This window comes from Silurus aristotelis, assembly GCF_946808225.1.
Source record: "Silurus aristotelis genome assembly, chromosome: 8".
NCBI classification, from domain to species: Eukaryota; Metazoa; Chordata; class Actinopteri; order Siluriformes; family Siluridae; genus Silurus; species Silurus aristotelis.
Window position 1 is genome coordinate 28050608 of NC_139581.1, and position 25888 is coordinate 28076495.

A 25888-nucleotide genomic window follows, 5' to 3' on the forward strand; every position below is an offset into this window, starting at 1 on the left:
GGTGGTTATCTATCTATCTATCTATCTATCTATCTATCTATCTATCTATCTATCTATCTATCTATCTATCTATCTATCTATCTAGCTAGCTAGCTAGCTAGCTAGCTAGCTAGCTAGTTTGCTAGGCTAGCTAATATATATATATATGTATATATATTTATATATATATATATATATATATATATATATATATATATATATATATATATATATATATATATAGTTAATACACAGATATTAGTGTTCCAAATAGCCATATCTTTTTCTGAATTGAAATAGAAAGTGTGTGTGACTTTCTTTTTGGATTTTTCTTCCTAATTTGGTCTCCTGCTAACCTGATTGACAGGGGACAGGGATTATGCCCCGCCCCTAATTTTGAAAGGAAAAGAAAGCACTTCCTGTTCATGTCTGGGTCTGTATTTATTCATTTATAGCACAATATACGTCCTTGCCAAATACTGCTTTCATATCGAATTCCATCCCTAGGGTGTCTGTGATTGAGAGTGTGTGTGTGTGTGTGTGTGTGTGTGTGTGTGTGTGTGTGTGTTAGGCATGGGCCATCCTGTCATTCCCTCCCCATGCACCAAGAGGAATTAAACACAGATTAACACGTTAAACACTCTCTCATGCACACACACACACTCACACACACACACACACACACACACACACACACACACACACACACACACACACACACACACACACACAAACAGCGTGAACGAGTTCAAATTCTTATCCACGTGCCCCAAACATGCACCCATGCAGGAACAAGGTATTGCATTTCCTCTTTTAGATGTCTTACACACACACACACACACACAGGGGTTTTACACTTGATAGTGAGAGGCAGAACAAATACGTGATCATCAGTGAATTAGGATCTCCGCTTAACGCCTGACGTTACCACATGCTCTTGGATGTGGTTGCCTGGATACGCCGAACTCGCTCGTGTTACGTTCCATTTATAGTGTACAGCTGTGTGTGTGTGTGTGTGTGTGTGTGTGTGTGTGTGTGTGTGTGTGTGTGTGTGTACAGGGAAAAGGGATTACAAGGATCTACAGGAGGAGTGGGAGGGTTGCTGGATGATGAGAGAGTGAAGCATTGAATGTGATGGGATTGAGAAAGAGAAGGAAGAGCAAGAAAATTCATAAGGAGTACTGGGGCATCTAAGTTTTCCAGCCATGTCTGGTTCTTTCCCAAACTATTGTATTCAAATGATGTCTTCACTTAGACTAGAAGACCCAAACCTGTTTCAGCATGAGGATGCCCCTTTGTGAAAAGCCATTTCCATGAAGATATGGTTTCCATGCTTTGGAGTAGGAGATCTCCTGCTATAGAGCTCTGAGCTCAATCCTAATGAACACCTATGGGATGAATTGGAATGCTGAATCAGTGCCTGACCTTGTATCTGAATGAGATACAAGTGGTCTACAAATTCTAGGGGACTATCTTTCCAGAAAAGGTCACAATAACAAAAAAAAATAAAAAATACAGACACACAATATTATGGTCAAGTGTCTATAAAATTTTGCTATGATGCTCGTCTGAAAGCCCCCATATAAGAGGACGACTCAAGATTACACAAACCAGAAGACATGCAATTGGGGCTCAATGGTGTTTTTCTTCAATGTATTATCTGAAATGGAGACCAAGTTATAACATTCAGCTGCCAGCAGAGGTGGACGAAGTACACAAACCATTTACTCAATTACAATTAGAGATACACTATATATCAAGTATTTACTTGAGTAAAAGGACACACCTATTTGCTTTCAAATGTACTTAAGTATCCAAATTATTATGATGTATTATGGCTGTAATGTTCCTATTATCATTTCTGTCGCAATTTTTGCTTAATCAACTCAGTAAATGTGAAAAGACTCGAATACTTTAGCACACCAACCTATTTATAGAATGATATTAATGAATAAAACACCGCTTGATCTCTATTAAAATGATTATGAGCCCAAAACCTTCTTTTCAACTACTTCAAAATAATCATGCAAATAAGGCCACGGGTGTCGTGTCAAGTTCGAGTCAGGAGTTTCTTCCAACACCATCACTTATTCCTCTCAAAAATGTTCTGCTTGCTGTTGAACTGACTCTGAAGTGTATGTTTACGCTAAAGTAGATACGCTCTTCCCCGATTGGTGGCTTGCTGTGTGTTTGACCAGTTATATTTTGAATCCACTCATAAATAAATGGATCGGGTTTCTGAGACTTTATTTCCATTAATAATGTGAACCCGAATATCCTGTGATGTGCTGTATATATTTATATATAAATACTTACCACAGGGTGCGTTTTCTGGAAACGGTGTGTAAAGTGTAAAGTATTTAGTGGTACACAGTATTCCTCCAACTTGTCAAACAGGTCAGTCTATGTTTTCATATGTTTCCATCACCAAAATCAGCATTTCAATTTACTCTGCATGTTGAAATGAATGTAGACCACCGATCATCGCAATCGTTAAAAGCTAAGAATTGTATGGAATTTTCTAGAAGATTGTTCTAAGGCATTACAATTTGCCTTTAGAAGTAGACCCTCCTGTATTTAAAGGAAGCTTTGTGAAGAGATGGTGTGTAATGGTTGAATTGGAAGAACGCTACTCGAGGGTCCTTCTCAGAGCCCTGACCTCAACCCCACTGAACACCTTTGGGATCATATGGCATGCCAAGCGCACACCAGCTCAGTATTTCCCTTGTAGCTGATTGATCACAAATTCCTAAACCACACTCCAAAATCTAGTGGAAAACTTTCCATGAACAGTGGAGGTGGTGAGGGACAGGGCTGTAGTTGTTGCTCAGGGGTTGATCAGAAGGTAATAAGTTCCAGCACCACCAAGCGCTAATTGCTGGGCCCCTGAGGAAAATCCTTAACCTTTAAATGCTCAGTTGATTAAGTCAGATAAGTCGCTCTGAATAAGGGTGAATAATAAAAAAAAAAAACCTTATTGAACTAGTGTTCTGATATAGTTTTTACAAAGGTCTTAGGACCTTCCGGGGAAGTTGTGGCTCAGTGGTTAAGGCTCTTAGTTTCTGATTGAAAGATTGGGGTATAAAGGTGGACGCTAGCGTGACGCTAATACACGCAGTAGTAAGTGGATGATAGGTGGCGCACATGTATCGGCCGAGTCCAGAGACCATTATTTATCAAGATGGCAGACAGCAGTGTTAGCGCATGCATAGAACAGCGTGCAGTAATGAAGTTTCTTGTGAACGAAGGCGAAAAACCTGCAGATATCAACATAATTCAATTTGAGTAGTTAGGTTGTTGTTGAAGTTTGGCTTTTGTATTTTATAAACTCAAATATCCTGGTTTAACTTGAACGCTCCTTGAACATTTGTGAGATTGTAATTCGTGAAATTTAGCTCCAGAATAATTATGACACAAAAGTGAGGATTGGGAACTATAGATGATGACACAAGCTCTATTCATATTAGAATACTTTCTTTCAGCTTCTCCCATTAGGGGTCGCTACAGTGGATCATTTGCATGTTTGATTTGGCCCCTGTTTTTACGCTGAATGCCCTTCCTAATGCAACCCTCCCCATTTATCCGGGCTTGGGACCGGCACTAAGGCTTGTGCAACCCTAATGGCTGGGGTTGGTTCCCTGACCGGGGATCAAACCCAGGCCGCAGCGGTGAGAGCGCCGCATCCTAACCACTAGACCAACAGGAAACCTCTATTCACATTAGAATAAAAGGTAAAAATGAGGAAAGAGAGAAACGACAGACAAATAAGATCCGTCAAAGTCAGTCTGGTCTACCGGTTAATCTGTACTATTAAACCCAAATATGTGGGCTTGGGAACACTAAGGAATTAGAGAGTGTGAACGAAGAGGATAAGAATATTGTAGAGTCTCAAGAAGGGACTTTAGCATGTTCTCATCTAGGTTCTTCTCGGACCTGCATGTGGCCCCATCTATCTCACCCTCAAGACCAGTTTCCCAGTTCTTGCTGATGAAAACATGATGCTTTACCAAATGAACACCATCATGCTTTAATGTAAAGATAGTGCTGTCAGGGTTTCAAGTCTGGAGCAACCTAGAACAGGTTATTTTATAGGTCTGACCTGCATCTGGCTCCAGTTATCCAGTCCTTGATAATGAAAAGCATTCTCGTATCACAACGATGCCACCACCAGGCTTCACTAAAAAAATGGTGCTGTCAGTGTGATGAATAGTTTTGGGAATTTCTTTTTACAAATGTTGGTTAAACAATATTCATTTCTGGTCTTGTTGGACCAACTGAATTGCTGATTCTTTATTATTCTTCTTGTCAAACTTATGACAGAAACTTATGGCTCTTCAGTCTTCCATCAAGCCCAAAACATACACATACATACAATCAATCAGATCAAATGCAAATATACACTCTCGGGCTGTCAGAATTAGGCGTATGGTATTCAGGCCTATTGTTGTTATGACTTGCATGACAAATGCAGGTGTCAGTAATTAAGTGAGTATGTGACTACCTGCTCATCCTCTGAGGTCAAGCCTTCCCTTCTCTGTAGTAAAGCTTTATTTGATTACCGTACGGCAGGTCATTGGGTGTCTGTTGTTGTTATTGCTATGCTGTGCATATGGTTTGAATGCTAATGATAAAAATGTGTCAGATATTCATTCTCTTAATTTTCACATACAGGTGATCCCTCTAATTGCCCTCAAAGATGGATGGCAGTGAGGACGAGTGTGTGCGCTTTCTGCAGTACGTAGAAGACATCGGCTTGAGGGCCTATGATGAGCTGGTGATCCAGAACGCGTCTGACATTGCCCGCGAGAGCGACCGAGTGCGCAACCGCCAGCATTGGGCATACCTCGAGGACCAGAGCCAGAAGAAAAGACGTCAGGAAGAGGCCATCAAGAGGTGAGATGCTATGTCCTTCTTGTCAACAAACAACAACAAACAATGAAAAATTTAAAAGATAAAGATCCAGTTAAAAGGTTGTCATATTAATAGAGATCCAGCAATGAATTGCAGAAGGTGCTTGACATTTTCCAGAGGTGCCAGGAATATGTCTTGGAAGTCTTCTTTTTCGAAGCTTGTCAAGCACCTTCTGCAATTATTTGCTGGATCTCTGTCAATATGGCAACCTTTAAACTGGATCTTTATCTTCGGGAAGAGGCTGAAGTCCGCAGTAGCCAAATCGGGCGAGTAGGGTTGGAACGGAAGTGAGATCATGTGGATTGTTCTCCAACGATCATCATGCACAAGTTGCCGAATGGTTTTGACATATTCGGTAGTTGAGCTCGTTGAAGGTCTTCCTGATCTCTCGTCGTCTTCCAGTGATGTTCTTCCGCTCTTGATATTCAAAACACCTTGAATGTCAAACGTACTTCATGTCAAACATCTCTGTGGCAAATGTTTGCCCAGTCCAGAATTGTACCAGTTAGCACCATTAGTCAGGAAACTTTTTGATACCAGCTCATACTTCGCTGGCTAGTGTTGGCACAGTTTGATATCTGGGTAGGTAGCTTGCACTGCTCACTGGTCAGTAGAAATCAAAGGAAAAACATTTTCAAGTCTTTCTTTTTAAGATAATTTTTCTTTTCTTTACTTCACCTTGTGCCCGTGTGCTATGATTGCTCGTCGCTCGTAATCGCGATATGTAAAATGTAGCCCCTGCGTATACTCCGGTGCAGGATTTAAGGGCGTACAGAGGGCACTTGCGAGCATCCATTTACAGCTGAGAGTGAGAAATGGACCACGAGTGAGTGATTTGGAATAAGGCCCTTCTTACAAATGTGTACTCGTCTCCTTACATTTGTGGTTTGGTGTTCGAGGATAGAAATGGCATAGCTGCGTGGTGTTTGCAGGCTATCGCAGTTTTCACCTGGATTCAAGCTGACTGGAAAAGACAATCCAATGAACCTAAGAGGTGATGAAAGCATGCCCCCGGGTGCAATCAAACAAAGGTGAAAGTATAGACACCTTTTTTGAATACATCCTGACGTATGTATACTGCAGTGAGATTATTTTCATCAGGCTAATCAAAAGCAGCGGCTTTACATAATGAGGTTTCAAGGTGATTTCATGCAGAACAGTTTCCGCTGCACCAGGCGAAGCACGGCCTTCGGAGCATGTGTGGATGTGTGCGTGTGTTAGTGCATTTGTGGGTGTGTGTGTGTGTGTGTGTATGTGTGTGTGTGTGTGTGTGTGTGTGTGTAATAGTTTCAGCAATGGAGATCGATAAAGAAATGGCGGTATACCAGAAATGCGGGTGTCATTGCACCACTGAAACCTTACACTACTGAATCCATGGATAAAGAAGGAAGGTGTACAGTACAAGTGTGTGTGTGTGTGTGTGTGTGTGTGTGTGTGTGTGTGTGTGTGTGTGTGTGTGTGTGTGTGTGTGTATACGCAAGGGTATGAGACATTTTAAAGACATCACAAATAACGGTGTTTGGCCTGAATTAAAATGCAAATGCATGGAAATAATATGCAAACGATTTGTTGCAGGATTAAACAAATACAAGTACACACACACACACACACACACACACACACACACACACACACACACACACACACACACACAGACAGACAGACAGACACACACATACACACACATACTAAGGTTACCGATTACAGTCTTCAAGCCTGCTTTTGTAAATACGAAAATACACACCAAGTTCTTCTGAGCTCTTATTGTGCGTTTCCTTGTTTAATTTCAAAGTCATGCTCTTCCACTTTCCTTCATCTTCATCTCAAGCCTTCCTGTTTCTTTGCAGACCTTCTGCTCTCATTTCCTCTCTTCCCTTTCAATCGGTGTAATAATCTACACTTCCCCTCACTTTTCTTTCTCATATGGAGATAACACCACTTATCCCCCATTACACTGTGAAGTGGCTGTACAGCTGTGTGAAAAAGAGGGCGTCTTCGTACACACTCGCACAGACTCACTCACACACATACACACACAAAGACAGCGAAGAGACGCTCTATCACTACTAATACCATTACTACTGATATGACTGCGGGGTTCATCCAACACAGACATGTTCTTGGAATTTCTGCTTCCAGCCAAAATCTTCTCACACGTCTACGGCTGTGTTGTGTTTCAGTCAGAATGATTCATGATTCTGATGCTTAGAATTTTCAGGTTCTGCTGATTTGGATGCATAAAAATTAGCCCTTCTTAAAAATGAGGGAAAGTTACTCTTATTTGGAGACGGAGAATTTGCACAATTTCCAATGTTTAAATCAGCTTCATGATGTTTGAAGCAAGATTTGCTTTTCTTCAGAAGACGTGTGGAGTCAATATGTGGAGTCTTTCTTTCCAGACCACTATTTATAAGTCCAAGCACTTGCCTTGAATCCTTAAGCAGTTTGGGGATAGTAATAATGAAATATTCATCTTTGATGTGACTCAGAAAAACGAGTCGTTTCAAAGGTACGAGAAACAGAATCGAGTACTGTAATTTCCGGACTATTAAATGCACCCAAATATAAGCCGCACCCACTGAATTTTACAAAGATTTTTATTTTGAACATAAATACGCCGCACCTGTCTATAAGCCGCAGGTGTCTACACTGAAACTAATGAACTAAACACAGGCTTTAATGAAAGACAGTGTCTGTTACACGGCTTGTATCTAAACAGTAGCCTACCAAGAAAGTCATTGTTCACTGTCTTCCTCCTTCCTTTCACAACTATTTCTCTCGAGAGTTTTTCTTTTGGCATCGTCGTGCGTTTAAAAATCACCATCGGTGAAGCTTCTCTCCCGATGCCGTGCAGCTCAGAACACAGGTGAAGTGCGTTTTTTTATGCCCTGTTGTTTTTAGCGTGACGAATGATTCGCATTTCCTGTTGACAGTCCGAGTGAGCGGCAGGTCAAACGTCAGAGGAACATTATCCATTTTTATGATGTGGTGCGGCCCGATTCAGTGGGAGCGCATCTGATTTAATTTAAAGAGATTCATTGGTTTACCTGAACCTGTTGGGCAAATTTATTGGTCAAATGTTAAGGGGTTAAGTTTTTTGGCTTGAAGCTTTTGAAACCGGAAAAAACCCAGGAAAAATCTATAAATTAGCGGGGTTCAAAGTGTGGGAAAAAAGTAGCGGCTTATAGTCTGGAAAATACGGTACTTTCCCGCTCAACTCTTCTAGTCCGAGCTGTTCGTTTTTTTATCACGTGACTCCCGTAGACGCTATGCAGTGCACTACACAAGAAACAGAATTGAGTAGTGCATCTCATAAGTCCTCTGTTCCGAGTCGTTCGTTCTGAGTCGTCACATGACTCCTATAGTTCAATTCAATTAAATTTTATTTGTATAGCGCTTCTTTTTTACAATGGACATAGTCTCAAAGCAGCTTCACACAGATAAAGCAGTAATAATGTTATATAAACGAATGTGTGCGTTTATTGCCTATAAATTCCTTATCATTTTGTGGTGACTGTGGCAAGAAAAAACTACCTGATATGGTATTAGGAAGAAACCTTAAGATGAATCAGACTCAAAAGGGAACTCATCTGGGTGGCACCAAATCTCCATTTGTTGCAGTTCCATTATTGAGGTGTGTAGTAATACGACGCTATCCAGTTATATTTGCATATATTAAATTATTGGAACAGTCAAAGTTTGTGTATGTAGACCTATTGGAGGGATCTGCTTATTGAACATGTAACATTTTACAGTGGTACCTTGACCTACGAGTTTAATTGGTTCCGTGGACGAGCTCGTATCTCAATTTGCTCGCACATCAAATCAGTTTTTCCCATCGAAAATACTTAAAATGCCATTAATCCGTTCCAACCCTCAAAATGCCACCGTTTTTATGTTTCATGTTATTAAATTAGAAAAATACATTTCTAAATAACAAATCTTGTTTAAAAACATAATAGAAATAGTATGTAAAGATATAATAAGGTTTTACGCAGTGTATTTACCTTGGAGATAGCAAAAACGCTTTTTTTTGGGGGGGGGGGGTGAGATGGGGTTGTAGAGGCGATAATCGGAGGGAGATGGAAAACTCAGTGTTTTACTATAACTACTGTACACTACGTATCCCTAAACTTAAAATTTTCTTTGCTTATCTTAATTTTTGTCACAATCTTCGCTTTCTGGCTTCGCTTCGCCCATCTAGCAGCGGCGTCTCGAGCGTAACAAAGCAAAAAAACGACCGAGTAACCGCACGTACCTCGGACAACTCGTACATTAATGCACTCGTAGGCCAAGGTCCCACTGTATTTTATTTTTGATTAGGTAACAAGATGAAGAACCAAGTCACTAAAATGATCTGATCTCCCCATCGGTATTTGGGGATAGAAATTGCAGACTAGAGAAGGAAAACTAATGTAAAAGATATGATGATCCATGGATTTTGTACACAAATCCTCTTGACAATGTTTCGTTTTGCCTCAAGTCAAACCTAGTTGGTTGACAGCCTTTTTCTGTTTTGATATTGACCTTGAAATAATTTTGGATTTCTAATGCTTTCTCCCAGAGGTCTAAAACACATAGCTCTAGCTTTAGAGACTCCTTCCCTATGTGTTATCTAAACATCGCACATATTTGGCATCTAAAACGGTTTCTCATCTCCTATAGAATGTACTATATACAGTAGGGGGTCACCCATTTTGTAGTGGTGTCTGAATTCTGAGGGAACAACTTCATTTTCTACTTTCGTTCACTCATTTGTACCCACAATGCACCATGATACTGCAATGTGACACAGTGCAAAAGAAAACTTTCTCCTCAGTGAAAGACGTGTTACCAAAATGAGCAAACTTTGATTTTGAGATTGAGTAGATTTTATGACTTTTAGGTCTGGAGTCAGTTTCAAGGACACTGACAGGAAACCCTGACAGGAAACCTTGCAAATTAACCTGCTGTGTTACAAGACACCACAGTGAATACATGATGATTCATTGTTTCTGTCAGGATTATGGTCAGGGACTTCGTTTACAACAAGCCCTTGCATGTCACATGACCATGTTACTGATCACTTGCACATGCTCAGCTGATTAGCACTTGCCTAGCCATTAGCCTCACCCTTAATAACATTGTTTCACGTCGCTCTTGATGGTTCGGATTGTTCTTGTTTCCTCGTCTGGAAGATGAAATGCTTCATTTCATTTGAATAATAAGAGCAACACGTGTTAATAAAAACTGCTTTTTGTTATCACATTCGCAGCTGTCAGAGCTGCTATTATTAATTTAATTTTTTTCAGGCAGCGCTGAAAAAGGTTAAAAAGGCGTATTACATAAGAATAATCCAAATAATTCATCCACACTTCTGCTGCAACTAGCAAGTCCAGGGTGATTTTCTTTCACCCTTTTAATAAAGCACCCACAAAATGGCAACCGGGATCGTGCTAATACATCTGCAGATTATCGTTTCTAAATGTGCGATTCTTTTTCGTTTCATTATTATTATTACGATTACCGCTGTAAACGTGCTCTATTTTTGGGCAGACGGCCAAAAATAGATGGATATATATTTCATTCGAATGGATCCAATATCCATGTTAAATTGAGGAAACGATGTGGAAAATGATTGCAAATGAACACGATTTCGTTGGTTGTTCATGAATTTGTTCATTACTCACAATGCCTCCATTAACCCCCCCCCCCCCCCCCCCCCACACACACACACACACACACACACACACCAACACCACCACCACCAAGTATCCCTTCCCAGGTTAGCAAGTATGCAGTGTAAAAACTTTAGAAATGTAGACATAACAAATATCCATGACAGTGAAAGTTTCTAAACATGGACTGTTTAGTGTTGAGCAGTAAAAAGGAGGTCAAAGTGGAAATTCTCAACCTATTTACAAACTCAGACCTTTGCTATTTTGTTCCCCTTTCCATCCAGCTGTCTCTTAAAAATTATCGGAAGGAAATTGATATAAATGTTGTTTCTCCTGCATGTTTACATGCATAAAGACATCCGGAGGCTGATAGAAGATATAAATTCAATGAAGTATAATTTGTATAATACGTAACTAAAGAAACATGAATTGCCGTTCTCTCATGGCTCCATGATCCACGATCAAAAGCCTGTACGCTCTTGCCATAGCGCCATGTCACGGGTGGTATTTCCTTTTATAAACTATTTCTTTGCTGCCTATTAGGGATGTGTATCTCCATAACCGTCTGCGATGCAATTCGCACCTTGATGCATAGCCAACGATATGATACATTGAATGTAAAGCAGCTACCGATGGGATGGGATACGAATCATTCCCTCTGTGCAGATCGGATTTCGATTCGATTCAACACAATGCGATAAGATGCGATGGAATGATGCTCTGCAATTCAGTCAGCGAATGTCACTTTTGACAGCATTTTGATGTTCTAATGAGCTTAAACTTTTGGGAACATATTCTTGGTTCTGTTTGAAATTTGTAAGATTTCTGATTTGTGAGATGTCTGTGGTGGAGTCAGCTTTCACATTTATCCCAATAGGGTTGAGATCAGAGCTATACAGAAGGAAGTTCTTCCACTTCAACTTATGAAGAGCATATCTCATATCTCACCTTTGTACAGGCCTTTGTAGGGCAAAAAAACTAAATAAAAACAGACATCCTTTTCCTGTTCTGTCTCCAGAAGAACTTAAACTCTAATCGGCTATTCGGCTTAGCCAATAAGCCAATGAGAAAAAAAAAATTAACTGGCAAAAGCAAACAATGACGGAGTAAAGACGGAATGGAATTCTTTCCACTTGTCTTTGTGAAAATTATTGCAGAGGCGCAAACGTTGATTGCTTTATATATTCAAGTTCAAGCTCTTCCAGTTTCCCTGTTTGGATGCCAAATAATGTTTACTGCCACCTGCTGGTATGGGAGAGTTCAGTTCTCTTATGCAATAGCAGAACGTACATGCTAATTGGACGCTGGCCGTAGTTTTTCCAGTTCGTCGGTTAATTAAAAATGGCAAAAATCTGCCCAATTAATCGGTCGACCTCTATGTATAATCTTAAATTTTACACGCTAAATACAAATCAATCTTTTACTACAAATGCAAATATGTTAAAAATGACACCCCATGATACAAACGCCAACTTGTATCCAACGCATAACACTAGTAAATAATATTTAAATGATTGCATCTATGAAATAAAATTAAAGAATAAATATGGTTCCAACACTGTGATTGGTCTTTTGGGATTCCTTGATTTGAAATTCAATGATTTTTGACTTGAGCAGCAACAGGGTGAGCGAAATGGCGCGTGGACGTGTTTCGACTGAGTGAACTCAGTTCCACTCATGTTTCTCAACTTCAACTTGTAATGACTGGGAAGTACTGCAAATGATTCATGTAAAAAAAAAAAAAAAGACCTGCCTCAGCATGAGATGATGACTAACACACACATGTACCGACAAAAGTGTCAATTCAAGCCAGTGTTTCTCAGATCAAATCTATGAGCAGTGCTCACCTCTCAGTTTTGGACAACACACAAGCACACACACACACACACACATAACACACACGTAAGCACACTGGCAGCGAGAGAGTCAAAGTCACACCTCATAAGTCTTGGAAGGGGTGCGTTACTATAGAGACAGAGGGCTGAGTTTCCATGGCAACAGTGGGCTTGGTCTTCAGCCTTTCCTCTCTATATTTAGCTTGCTCCACACCCCCATAAGGGTATAAATACACACACACACACACACACACACACGCATGTTCTTTCATTCTTGACACCTTTTCCCTCTTTCGTCATAATTCTTACATTTATTGAATCAGCACACCTAGTGCTCTCCGAGTCTCACACACACACACACACACACACACACACACACACACACACACACACACACACACACACACACACACACACACACACACATATTGTACAGTGTGGCTGATGGATTCTGAAAATTGGACAAATAAATTAAATAACCTTAAAACCTGATGAAAAGCTAAGAAAAGTCTTACTCACACACACACCCACACCCACACCCACACACACACCCACAAACACACACACACATATAAGGAAGTGCATTTTATTCTCCCACTTTGCTTCAATGTTTTCTCTTTTCTCGTTTTATTCATTTTCTTAATAAAAATTTAATATTATATAATCAAAATAAAAAACACACACACACACACACACACACACACACACACACACACACACACCCCGCAACCATGTCACATGACTCAATGCTCAAAATTTTAGAAAGAGTAACATATCCCCCTCTTTCTTTATTTCCAATGATTCAAATAATACATTGTCTGTTCAAAAGTTTGTGGACATCTGGCCATAAGATTTGTGAAATATTAAGTATATTTGTAATGACCTCAACTTTTTAGGGAAGATTTTAAGGGGCTTGAGGAGATAAAGACAATTACTAATGTAGGTGAATGAGTTGAGGAGGTCCGGGTGTGATCTTTTAGTCCAACCCATGTTAAACATATCTTTATGGAGATGGCTTTGTGCGCATGCTGGAACAGGTTCGGTCTCCTAGTTCAAGTGAAGCATCCGAATATGATCTACACTATTGTGTGCCTCAGATTGTATGGTAACAGTATGGGGAAGAACCACATATGGCAAGGAAAGTCAGGTGAACACTTTTCCTTTTACTTCCTAGTGTACTTGTGTATGGCTGATGACAGAGTGAATGTGAGACAGCAATAGGTTGCATTTTGTTTAGCCTCGGAATGGGCTTGAATTATTATTTATCATTATTATTAATATTATTTCCTCAATCCAAAAATCTCTCATTCTCTTTCTCCTGACCTTGTTAAACCCCCGTAAAGGACACCCAGCCCGCATGATCTCATGCATTATCTTTATCTTTCCTTCCAGTACAGTGTCAGAAGTGTTTGATTGCAGTGTGTGTATTTTCACACTATAGCAGTTACCATGTCTCAGCAAATAATAGACCTAAAGGCCAGCTATGCGTTAAAAAAGAAAAATTAAAAAGAAAAATAAATGCATGTTAAAGTGCACACCTGAACTCCCAAAAGTTCATTTAAACATAAAAAAAATCTTAAATATTTTGTTTATTGTTGGTCCGACGTCATTAAAAGCCTGATTGAATGTTGTGTGTTGCCATGCCAACACATAGACTAAGTAAACTAATGGTTTTAGTGTAGTGTGAATCAATCTACCTCTTAATACCATCATTATGATGACACAGCTATAAAAACCATCAATAGTAAAGAGAAATGCAGTATAACAGAGCTCTGCATCATAGACAGAAAACTCATACAGTAAAAATGAGTGGAATTACTGAAGCAAAGAACCCAATGAACACAATTCAAGTTTCCTTTCACTGCAGCCACAGTCGCACCACACTCATACATCATCTCTAGCAGAAGCTTCAATATTAACCTCATAAAATGACCCCGGATTTATTAGGATTTGAAATTTGTGTCTACTGTCCAAATTCGACAGGAAACAAAAACTCAAACGTATAAATAGTTCATGAAAAAGCATAACTGTTTTGACTGGTGCGTGCTGACCACCCAATCAAAGGGCATGAAAATGCAGATGTGATTGTTCACCTGCTAAATGGACCCAGTGATGCAAAATTTGATTGGTTAAAGCAACAGCTTTAAGCAGCATGAGATATACACAGCCAACAGGTGCTGAAAGTGAAGTCTCAAGGCAGATAGATACCTTTGACCCCAGCAACATGTGACATAACTGAAACCTGATTGGATAGAAACTCCAATGTAACCATTCATGGACAAAAATTTATTAAAATGTAAGTCAGAGATACTAATAGAGATGAGTCTAGCATAGAAGGCCTTGCTGACCCTAATAGCCTGCCACTGCTAAAATTGTAATGATGTTAGACTAACACCATTGAAACACCACCTGTCCAATGACATTATCCGTTCCTATTATTCACTGCAACACAAATGGCTCTGGGTCATCTGAGACTGTTTGCAAATTGCATTATTACTTTTCTTTTTACCCACAATATTGTTCCAATAGTTCCTTAATTCCTGTGTTTTTTTTTTCCTATTCTCCAGAATTTGTGTAAAAAACACAATCCTGGCAACCATTCAGCCCTGCCTTTTAATCATGGATCGAATTCATTGAAATTTTGCCTGATATTACATGCATATTTAAATATCTGTTATGCCATACAGTATATAACTCTTTGCCGAGGGTCACAGATCAGGCCAATGATTCCAGCCTCTCCTGCAAGATCCCCCAGGTGATCCCATGCCATCTGTGCGATCCAATCTCTTTAGCAGTTCCTGCTTCCTTTGCAGGGTCATCATCTATCATGACATGTCTGTTAGAACCCCACTGGCAGTCAACAAGGGGGTAAGGTACCCAAACTACTTCAACTGAATTCTTCCAAAAATACAGGTGACTCCAAAACTTTCTTAAATTTTAGAGGCTCCTCCAGATCCCCCTTTTCATCCCTGTGGATGAACCTCATTTCCACTCCGGCTACTCAAAGCATAATTCTTCGAAGCATGGCACCTTAATTATCCCACTTAACTATCTATTCCAGTTCACCCAGAGAATACTTATACACGGCTCTGTACCTACATATCATGAGGTTAAAATATTTATAAAGATACGTAAGTGAAGGCAACCCAGCGACGCTTTGTTTTTGATGGCGCCATTAGGATCGTTGCCGCAGGCACTCGAGCCCTAATGTTGCCTTTAAAAGATGTGATAATGTACATAGCAGCATTTGACATTGTAAATGTATTTGATTATACCAGCTGAAGAATAAGACTCGTTTCGCCCTGTCATTTACATAGTGTGATAAATGGATGAGGCCTTTTTGCTACTGATAGTAATAGAGGGATGAATAGATGCTTTCGGGATTGATGGATCGCTTTACCGTAGGGAAGTGGTTACATCAGCAGAGATCAAGATGTTTATACTTATACCTGGGTATCCACAATCCACCTTTGCAATCCTAGTACCTACACATTTTGAAATAGAGATGCAGAGTAATCCATGTAAAATAAATTACGATTGTAGCTGCCATGTGTTGTGATGAGAAATGAAAAGTCTTACATCATTTGGTTGTACATTTCAAACGACAAAGAATAGATCAAATTTTTAGCTAACCAACAATTCTGTTACAGTGCCTGTTGGTTGCCCGGAAACCGGCTTGCTGAAAAAAGTAGTAGCTAAAGTAATAATAACATTTTGCCAGCTAGCTAATTAAGTAACTTTATACACTAAGGACAACAACAATTACAACATAAATTCTCCCAGTTTCAAGTTTTGTACATATCATGCTACCAGCAAGGTCCCCTGGTGGTCTTGTGGTTAGGATGCGGCGCTCTCACCACTACGGCCCGGGTTCGATCCCCCAAGGGATCCAACCCCAGCCATTAGGGTTGCACAAGCCAGCAGTGCACTCTTAGTGCCGGTCCCAAGCCCGGATAAATGGGGAGGGTTGCATTAGGAAGGGCATCCAGCGTAAAACATCTGCGAAATCAAACATGCGGATGATCTGCTGTGGCGACCCCTAATGGTAGAAGCCGAAAGAAAGTTTATGCTAGCTAAAGTTATATAAGTGGAAGGCCATCAGGGCCAGCAAGAAGGCCTTCTCTGCTGAATTATGTTTTAAGATATTTTTGTCCATTAGTATGTAGTGAATTATTCACAATATTCTATTCTCTTCATTTTATTGCGTTTCTCTAGGTTACAATTTTAGGTGAGTTTCTATCTAATCAGATTTCAGCTGTCACGTCATGTATTACTGGGGTCAAAGGTATCTGCCGTAAGGCCTTCAGTAATTTACTCTGTGGGCAGCTGGGTGTACTGTATATCATATCTGAGAATGAAGCTGTTGCTTTAACCAAACAGACTGCAATTTGACCACAGTTTATCTTTATCCTCGGGATGAGGACGAAGTCCGCAGGAGTCAAATCTGACGGGGTAGGGTGGGTGCGCAAGTGAGATAATGTGGATTGTTCTCCGACGATCATCATGCACAAGTTGCTGAATGGTTTTGACATTTTCAGGGGTTGCGGTTATTGAAGGTCTCTCTGATCTCTCGTCGCCTTCCAGTGATGTTCCTCAAACAACTCATTGCAGCTTAGCTGTATGTCAAACACCTGTAGCATGTGGTGGGATTTGGTTGCATGTGCTATAGATCCACGCTGTGTTCCAACTTAGGAACTTACATGGAAACAAACACCACTTGCTCATGTATGATTTTGTTTCTGTTCTATTTTCTTCCTGCTTCCACCTGTTTTTCATTAGTTCTTGTTCAGTTCACCTTTGTGTGTCATCGTGTACAGTAAACTCTTATCCTAATCTTGCTTTTCGAGCTCCGTGTTACATTATACATCCTGCGTATGACTCGTCTATTATTATGGATTGTCCTGAATGAATCCCACCTGTCTGTTCCGAGTTTGACATGGATTCTGTTTAGGATGAGAAATAGGACCCTCTCTTTAAAAAAAAAAAAAGCAGATTTATTTCACGTCCTTCCTCTGTATACACTCGACTTTCCTGTGGAAATGGAAAGACGATGAGACGTGAGAGGATGAGAGAGACGGCGAAAGAGTAGTGCGAAGAGAGATGGGGCGGAAAGTGAAAAACGACATGACATTTGCTGACAATAAAACGACGCCCTGGTCTTCATTTATTGGATGAGATTCAGGCACAATTAATTAGTTTGCGTGTTTGTGTAGGTGTGATTTGCTTAGTGCCAGGGTGAATAAATCTTGTCTGCCCTTTAGGTTGCGACAGAGAGAGAGAGAGAGAGAGAGAGAGAGAGGAAGAGAGAGAGAGAGAGAGAGAGAGAGAGAGAGAGAGAGAGTGCAAGAGAAAAAGAGAGAGGGAGGGAGCGAGGTTGTGTGTCCCTAAGCTTCAGACATCTTTTTCTGGGGGTTTATAGTCATGTTTGTTTTGTCTGCTGTCTGTTGATTTTGCATCGCTCTTTCCCACTCTCTTTTTTCTTTCTCGTTCCTCCTGTTTGTCCATAAAGCTAACTTCATTTCTGATGGGACAGCCGGTAAATTGCTTTTGTTGCAAACACAAAGCTCAGAGTTTTATTGAATAATCAAGTTATGGACAGATGAGCAGATGAATGCATGAAAAAAAAAAAAACTTGTGCAGAGAATACATTTCGAGAATAGTTTGGTTTGACTTGTTTACATTGTCGATCACTTCTGTACTACAGCAGGAACAAAAATATCGGGTCCAAAGATTATTAATCGACAATTATTTTGACACTCATGTTCATTGTTTGCAGGATTTTAATGGATGAACAGTATACAGTAATAAAACATAGTGGGACAAGCTAATGATTTTGACTTATATATTCCATTCAGGAGTGTTTTCTTGCTTTTACACCACAGCAATTTGCCGTATAACTTTTTATTATTAATTAAAAAATTTACAAGGCGCTATAAAAAAAAGTACTTGTGATCTACGCTGACACACCATCACCTTCCAAATAGTCCCCTCAGCAATACGGAGCTCCTAGCATTCCTGCCACTTCTAGAATGTGTCCCGGAAGTCTATTCAAATGTTAAGCACCTTCTGCTATTTGCTCTGGATCTCCGCAATGGTCTCAAAATTGCGACCTTCGGGAAGAGGGCGCAGAAGCCAAACCTGGCAGGTTCGATGGGTGAGACATGAAATTGTGTTGTTTCCAGAGGGAAACTTATGTGTCAGGAGAGTGACAGGGTGTTCTAACTTGCTGTCCATGATGAATGTGGTAAGGCATGTGGTCAGAATAGCAGCAGTTGCACAGCTCCTGGTGTACACAGGACGATGTCATTTGTCACATTGATATTAAAGGTTGGTGCTCCCTGTGACTGTACATGCAGGCATGCTGACATCTGTTGGCGTGTTACAAAACTAGTCTCGAACCTTTTTGATACCACCTGGTACACTATTCAAAATATATTCTATATCCACAAAAGCATTGGAATACATGACTTTTACAGCCGTATGTGCTTCATCCCCAGTTACCACACAATTAAATATAATGTCTTTCAATGGAATAGTAAGAAATTTTCCCTTTTGCTTGGACTAGAAGACGCAAAACTGTTCCAGCAGGACATAAAGATAAAGATATGGTTATGGTTTTAATGGTTTTGGAGTGGCCTTCAACCCTTTTGAACACTTTTAGGATAAACTGGACACCAGTTCCTACAACTGTCACCAGTACCTCCCTTTTACTAACCCCCCGCCTACCCCACTTGTGCCTGAATAGCCACAAACACAATCAAAAACCTAGTTGAACATCTTCCCAAAAGAGTGGTTATACCAACAGCAAAAGGGGACTGAATGTGGAGTGGGATATTCAAAAACGCATATTGAAATCTTATGGTCAGGTGTCCACAAACTTTTGCAACATTTAAGCAACATTTAAGGTGGTCGGTTCAACACAAAAAATTCTAATACTCATGTTATGTTGTCTTTTACCTTTAATGTTAAGCATCCTAGTATATTGAATTCACACAATGCTGAGGACAACAATCATTGAAAGACATAACAAGTGAGACATTGTTCCACCCAACAACACCGCTCCATCGCCTTTCTGTTTGCTGACTCATCACTGATGCCCGCTACAGTCGTGTCATCAGCAAAGTTAATGATGTGATTTAAGCTGCACTTGGCAGTACAGTCAAGTGTTAATGTGACTCTTTAGAGATGACACTGCGTTTCGTGTTCAAGCGGTGAAAATATGCTGCGGATGCTTTCGATGTAGTACTTTTTTTTCCCAGAATATGTTAATAATTTAAACAAATGTAGGCTGGTTGTGCTAGCAGTTTGGAGAAGAACCACATACGGATAGAAAAGCAGATCATATGGTTAAAGTTAGCTATGACTAAATACACTTATTGATCTAATGTCTGGTTGGTCAAAATTGTTGATTATCTTGTTTCTGATTGGTCAGAATTGTAAATTATCTTGTTTCTGACTGGTCAGAATTGTTGTTCCCCATTCGGGAACTTCGAGCTGCATCGAAGCGCTTTGACATGACACAGGACGTGACGTCATAGGCAGACGACGTCGCGTAAACTAGGAAGTTAATCTCGCTACCTCCACACAGCCATCTTGTAGCTTCCTGGTTTACCGACGTCGCCTGCCTATGACTTCACGTCTTGCCTATTGGCCAGATTTCACATGTGGTTCAGAGCGTGGACAAAGCAGGGGCGTTCCTAAAGCGTTTCGACACAGCGTCTTACTCCCTCTGGGAACTAGGGTTACATACGTAACCTAGAGATGATTATCTTGTTCTCTGATTGGTCAGAATTGTTTATTGATAAATATCTATTTACTGATTGGTCAGAATTGTTGATTGTTGAATATATTGTTTCTGATTGGTCAGATTGGTTGAATATCTCATTTTGGATTAGTCAGAATTGTTGGTTGTTGAATATATTGTTTCTAAATGGTTAGAATTGTTAATTGTTGAATATGTAATTCCCAAATAGTCAGAATTGTTGATTCGATTTGTTGAATATCATTTCTGATATGAGAGCACTCGTACTACATGAGTGTATACACATGAACTTGTAATGGATGTTAAAAATGTTCGGGCAAATGTGAATATTTTTTTTGTAAGTAGCTATTTGGAAAAAGTCTCCAGTGTCAGCACTTCCACAAACAAATTGAACTGAGCAAAATAGAGTTTGATTTGTGAATTCCAATACTGTAATACAAAAATTAAAATAAATAAATAAAACAGCAGATCTCGTAGTAAAGTTTCACAGAATTTTAATTTATTATAAAATTCTTTACATCGTCTTGCTATATTTCATATGTCAAAGATATTTCTTGCCCCTCTTCTCACTGACAATCTCTTTGTCTGCACTTGTCTCTACAGGATGGGCGAGGAAGTGGCTGGGGTGACAGATGGAGGTGCTTACACGGGTAAACATTTCCGCATGGGCTTCATGACAATGCCGGCTCCCCAGGACCGGCTTGCGGCGCCAAGTGGGCCAGGTTTCACCGTACGCTCCCAGTCTTTGCACTCGGTGGGAGGCAGCGAGGACGAGGGGGGCAGCCCGACCCTACGCAAACAACCCCCGCCCAAACCAAAACGCGACCCCAATACCAAGCTGAGCACCTCGTCAGAGACCGTCAACACCACCTTCACCACAGGCAAGGAAGTGAGGGAGATGGATAAGAGTGATGGCAAGTGTCAACATTTTTAAATGTAATTTTACAATGTGAGAAATCTGGTATAAGGGACTGACACTGGAGACTCATTCCAAATAGCTGGTAAAGGATTGAGGAGCATACTGCACTGCGGGTGAGGGGTGAGGGGCAAGGTAAAGGGTGGTTGGTCTGTTTCTGGCTTTGTAAGTAAGCATCAGTGTTTAAATCTGATGTGGGCAGCTGCAGGATGCCAGTGTCGGTCGGGTGGGGGGGGGTGGGGTGAGTAGCAGTGGAATGGTGTAGGACCTCACCTCTAATTTCTCACCCAAGTCTGATTGGTCACCTCAGGGTTTCCAGGCATTGCATATTGATGTAAATAAGGGGAGCTAATGGCATGAGCAAATTTCTGGGTCAGCAAGTCGTTCCCGGGAAAGTGACAGAATCATGGCATAACACGACTCATGAGTCATAGGCAACGTTTCTAGGAGGAAGCAGAGCAGAACTTTATTCCCTCTCTCTGTCACAAACACACACACAGGCACAGCATTAGAACATTAAAAATCTATGAATTTCGCCCCCTAAAGTGTGCTGTAAGCAGTTTGGCTGAATCCACCGGGTCCTGTATCGGATTAGTGCTTTACTGGACTCCATCCAGAGTGCACAGCTATTTAAAGCACTTCATCCTTTCATTCTTACACTTCGGTTCACTAACACACACACGGACATACACACATACACAGACTCAATGGCACACATTCATTCTCAAGAACGCAGTTTTTCCAAGTGTCTGTTTGTTGAAGTGGCACAAAAACCATACTATTCAAATGGGACAATGGATTAGCCATATGGCGTTATTTGAGACATCTAAGATAATGACAATAAAGCCACAGAGTCTTTTCGCCAGAATTAAATATACAGATACCTCCAAAAGTATTGGAATAGCAAGGCCAAGGCCAATCCTTTTGTATTTTGTAATCCACAAAGGACAATTTGTGTTTGAGATCAATAATGCATAGCTATACGGATTTATTTATAATTAGGAATACATTTAAAATGTCAATTTGAGGCAACCAAACATGAAATTATAAAGGGAACATCTATTCATTAAATTTTGTTTGACTAACTAGTAGTAACCTGGGATCCACCTTGGTCAGGTACAAAACCCTAAAAGATGAACTTTTAAATAAAAAATACTAGGCAAAACATGGTTCACCCAATACACTATAATTACAGACTACATTCATGGATCTCATAGACTACATGGAAAAAAGTTTGTGGACCTCCATCTATAAGGTTTGTATATGATTTTTTGAGCATCTGATTCCACATTTAGTCCTGTTTGCAGTTTTAATAACCACCACTCTCCTGGGAAAATGTTCCACTAGATTTTGGGGAATGGTTGTGGAAATTTGTGTTCGGTCAGCCACAAGGGTGTTAGTGAAGTCAGGTACTGATTAAAGTGAGGTGAGGTGGCCTGGGGTGCAATCAGCATTCCAATTCATCCTAAAGGTGTTCAGTAAGGTTGAGGTCAGAGCTCAGAGTCATATCTTTATGGATCTAGATTTATGCACAGGGGCAAAGTTATGCTGGACCAGGTTTGGGTCTCCTAGTTAAAGTGAAGGGACAATTTCATGCTTGTGCATCTATACACAGTTGTGTACCTTCTGTTTCGTGGTCTGGAGTAGAACCATCATATGGCTGGAGAAGCAAATATTTCCTTAAAAGCAAATAGATATTCAAACATCCACACATTTTTGTCAATGTTATGTATTTATGTGAATGAACCAGCTCTGCAAAAGACTGTGTCGGCTGCACACGCATCACAAATATTACCATGACCCTTTTTCAAATGCAGCGATGCATGAAATCATACTCTGAGTAACTTGAAGCTTATGAGCTTGGATAGATAAATATGGTATGTTTTGGCCCTTGGTCTAATTGTATGTAACTTGCTCTGGCTTTGAGCTTTCTGCCATTTTGTCTTACATATATTTCTCCCTTTCCCTGTTTTCTCAAATTCCTTCTTATCTTTAATGCACAGTTGCAACTTCTAACCTATAGCCAGAAAAAGCCACAGAGGTTTAAAATATCAGGTCATGGTACAAATCATGGAAGTCTTCCCTGTTTACAAAGGGGTCCTCCTAAAAGGTTGAAAAGACAATAAAAGCCCATTTGACTCGACTTGACATCAATTGATCATGGCCATGCATGCTGTGAACCATGTAATTCTCCTGTCCATCCACCTCGAGGGTAGAATATTTCTGTTCCCCACAATGGTCAGAGCGGTTATTTCAGTTTCCATTGCCCTCCTGACATCTCAAACTATTTGGCCGTTCTCCTCTCTACCCCTATTATAGAACTCCTCAGAACTGCCTCTCAATAAGTGATTTGGTGAATGTGTGTGAGGAAAGGTTTTACTTCAGTGAAATTTAAGGCCCTGGAGGGAATACTGTTCTTGAATCTGATGCACAAACAGCCCTGTAACACCTGCCAGATGGCATAAGTACAAACAGATGATGACAGGAGTGAGCACAAGCTTTGAATATGCTGGGAGTTGTGCTTAGACGGCACGCCCCATAGAGCTCCTCCAGGGCTGGAAGCTGGGGCCAACTGATTTTCTGTGTATTGCAGGATGAACAGCTGTGGCGCTTACTTGCCTGCCAGTGTATTATCGGCATACCACTGTGCAATGCGTAATGTGCAGAATGCTCTCCAGGGTTAACGGGGTCAAATGTACATTAGAGGTCCCCCCAACAAGTGGCAACAACAACTTAAAGCTGGTCTATTAAATAGAAGTGAGGACTTGAGTAATCTTGGTGTAACTTAAGCATTCTCAGAGAACAGTTTCCAGTTTTATTCAACAATGATGCAATCCAAAATCTTTCCAGGAATTAGTTGGAAAGCATACACACACAAATAGCATCTATCATGCCAGATGCAGAAACAGCTGCTCACAGTCATTCTGAGAAGACACAAAGTATGTCATGACCTAATTTCTGAAACAAGAGAATAAAAGAAAGACTAAAGGGATGAGTTCCCAGGTCTTTTTAAGAAACTTTGCAGGCTGAGTCATGCTCAGTCAATATTCTATGGAGCTGAGATGAAATAAAAATGAATTGAATTGAATTGAATTATTTGTATAGTGCTTTTAACAATGAACAAATAATGCTAATGAGACAAAATTATTGAACTCTTCTTGATGGGTGTGATTTGACAGCATTTGATTTTTCAGCTACATTGCACAGTCCTCCTATTAAATCCGCCCTCTGTTGGGGATTAATTAAAGCATGTTGTCATGTCTACTTCAATCTGGATGGCACTGAGGTCCAGAGCGCAGCTGACACACATCCCTGAGGTCCATCTGATTGCATAACACACAGACACACCCTCTTTTTTTTTTTCGGTCTCTCTTTTTTACCACATTGCCAGACCGTAAAGAGAAACAAAGATTAGTCACGATGCAGCGACTTCATCTCTGTGGGGAAATGAAAAAAGAGAGTAAAAGAGAGATCACTTATATATCTGTCAGCTGATAAAATCAGAGCTGAACTCTGATATTTTGTTTTATAAGACTCTGTGTTTTTGCTGTGTTCACCAATTCCCGCTAACCCCTATTCTCCAAAACCAAATACACTCACACTCTTAAGCAAAGACACACTCAGTTGTCTTACTCTCATTGTTGTTGTTTTTGTTGTCTATGTGTTGTACACAATGGTCAGTCGAATACTCATGCTTGCACATCTTTTCTACTGGAGCTAAACTAATGACCAAATAAAACAACATTAAACTTGCCACTCCCTCATCTGGTGAACCAACCAGAAAATGATAGCTTTAATCCCAATGACCAAGCTGACAGTCGGGCGTCTGAGAATGTCGGGTGTTTTTAAGCCTTAGACGGTTTTAGTTTTTTGTTGTGTTCCACACCGTTGGCTCTGCTGGTATGTGTATGAGTTAGGGTCTCTCACACAAGCGCAGAACGTACATGCTAGTTGGGCATTGGCTATAGTCTGTCATGTGTGTTTTAATGCAACTTCTTTGCCCTGGTGCAGGTAATGTGAGGTGAAGTGAGAATACAAAAGGCAACACCACAGTTGGCTTTCCTCAGAGGTAGTTCTTTGGCATCGGTTTGTTGTGTCCCCACCTATAAAGCACCAGGACAAGTATGAGGACAGTGTGACAGCAGTGTAGTGTGCAGTAGGAACAAAAGACTGGTTCAAGGTGGAGGTTGAACTGCATCAAGGATCGGCTATAAACCCTTTCCTGTTTGACCTAGTCTGCAACCTGTCCATCACTACTGCAAAGAGTAGTTTCCATGGACTATGATGTTTGTGGATGATATTGTGATTTGTGGTGAGAGTAGGGAGCAGGTGGAGAAGAGCCTGGAGAGGTGGAGGTACGTGCTGGAGAGAAGGGGGATGAAAGTCAGAAGGAGTAAGACAGAGTACATGTGTGTGAATGATAGGGAGGGCAGTGGAGTGGTGCGTTTGCAGGGAGAAAAGGTGGTGAAGGTGGATGAGGTATCTGTGATCAACATTGCAAAGTATTGTAGAGTGTGTTAGAGAAGTGAAGAAAAGAGTGCAGGCAGGGTGAAGTGGGTGGAGAATTGTGGCAGGAGTGATATGTAATAAAAAAGGATCCTAAAAAGAAGGAGGAAAAAAGGCAGATGTAGAGGACAGAGCAGTATGGAGACAGGTGATCCACTGTGGTGACCCCTAATGGGAGCAGCCAAAAGAAGAAGTTGTTCTGCTATAGAGTGGGGAGCACAAAGCCAAATTTCACAATCAGAAGAACAAGAAGCTTAATAATAATAATAATAATAATAATAATAATAATAATAATAATAATAAGATAATTGTAGAATAATAA

At 40.4% G+C, this 25888-nt stretch overlaps 1 protein-coding gene across 3 annotated transcripts in view; it reads left to right on the plus strand.

Moving 5' to 3' along the window:
* Positions 1–25888, plus strand: part of nyap2a (neuronal tyrosine-phosphorylated phosphoinositide-3-kinase adaptor 2a) — a 52114-nt gene that overhangs the window by 2894 nt on the left and 23332 nt on the right. For 2 of the 3 annotated variants that reach the window (XM_083549025.1, XM_083549026.1), the window contains exons 2-3: positions 4651–4872; positions 20748–21058. In XM_083549025.1, coding sequence (XP_083405151.1) covers positions 4676–4872; positions 20748–21058 — 508 coding nt within the window. In that variant the 5' untranslated portion in view covers positions 4651–4675. The remainder of the gene's footprint in view (positions 1–4650; positions 4873–20747; positions 21059–25888) is intronic. The other variant, XM_083549027.1, reaches the window with a different exon arrangement.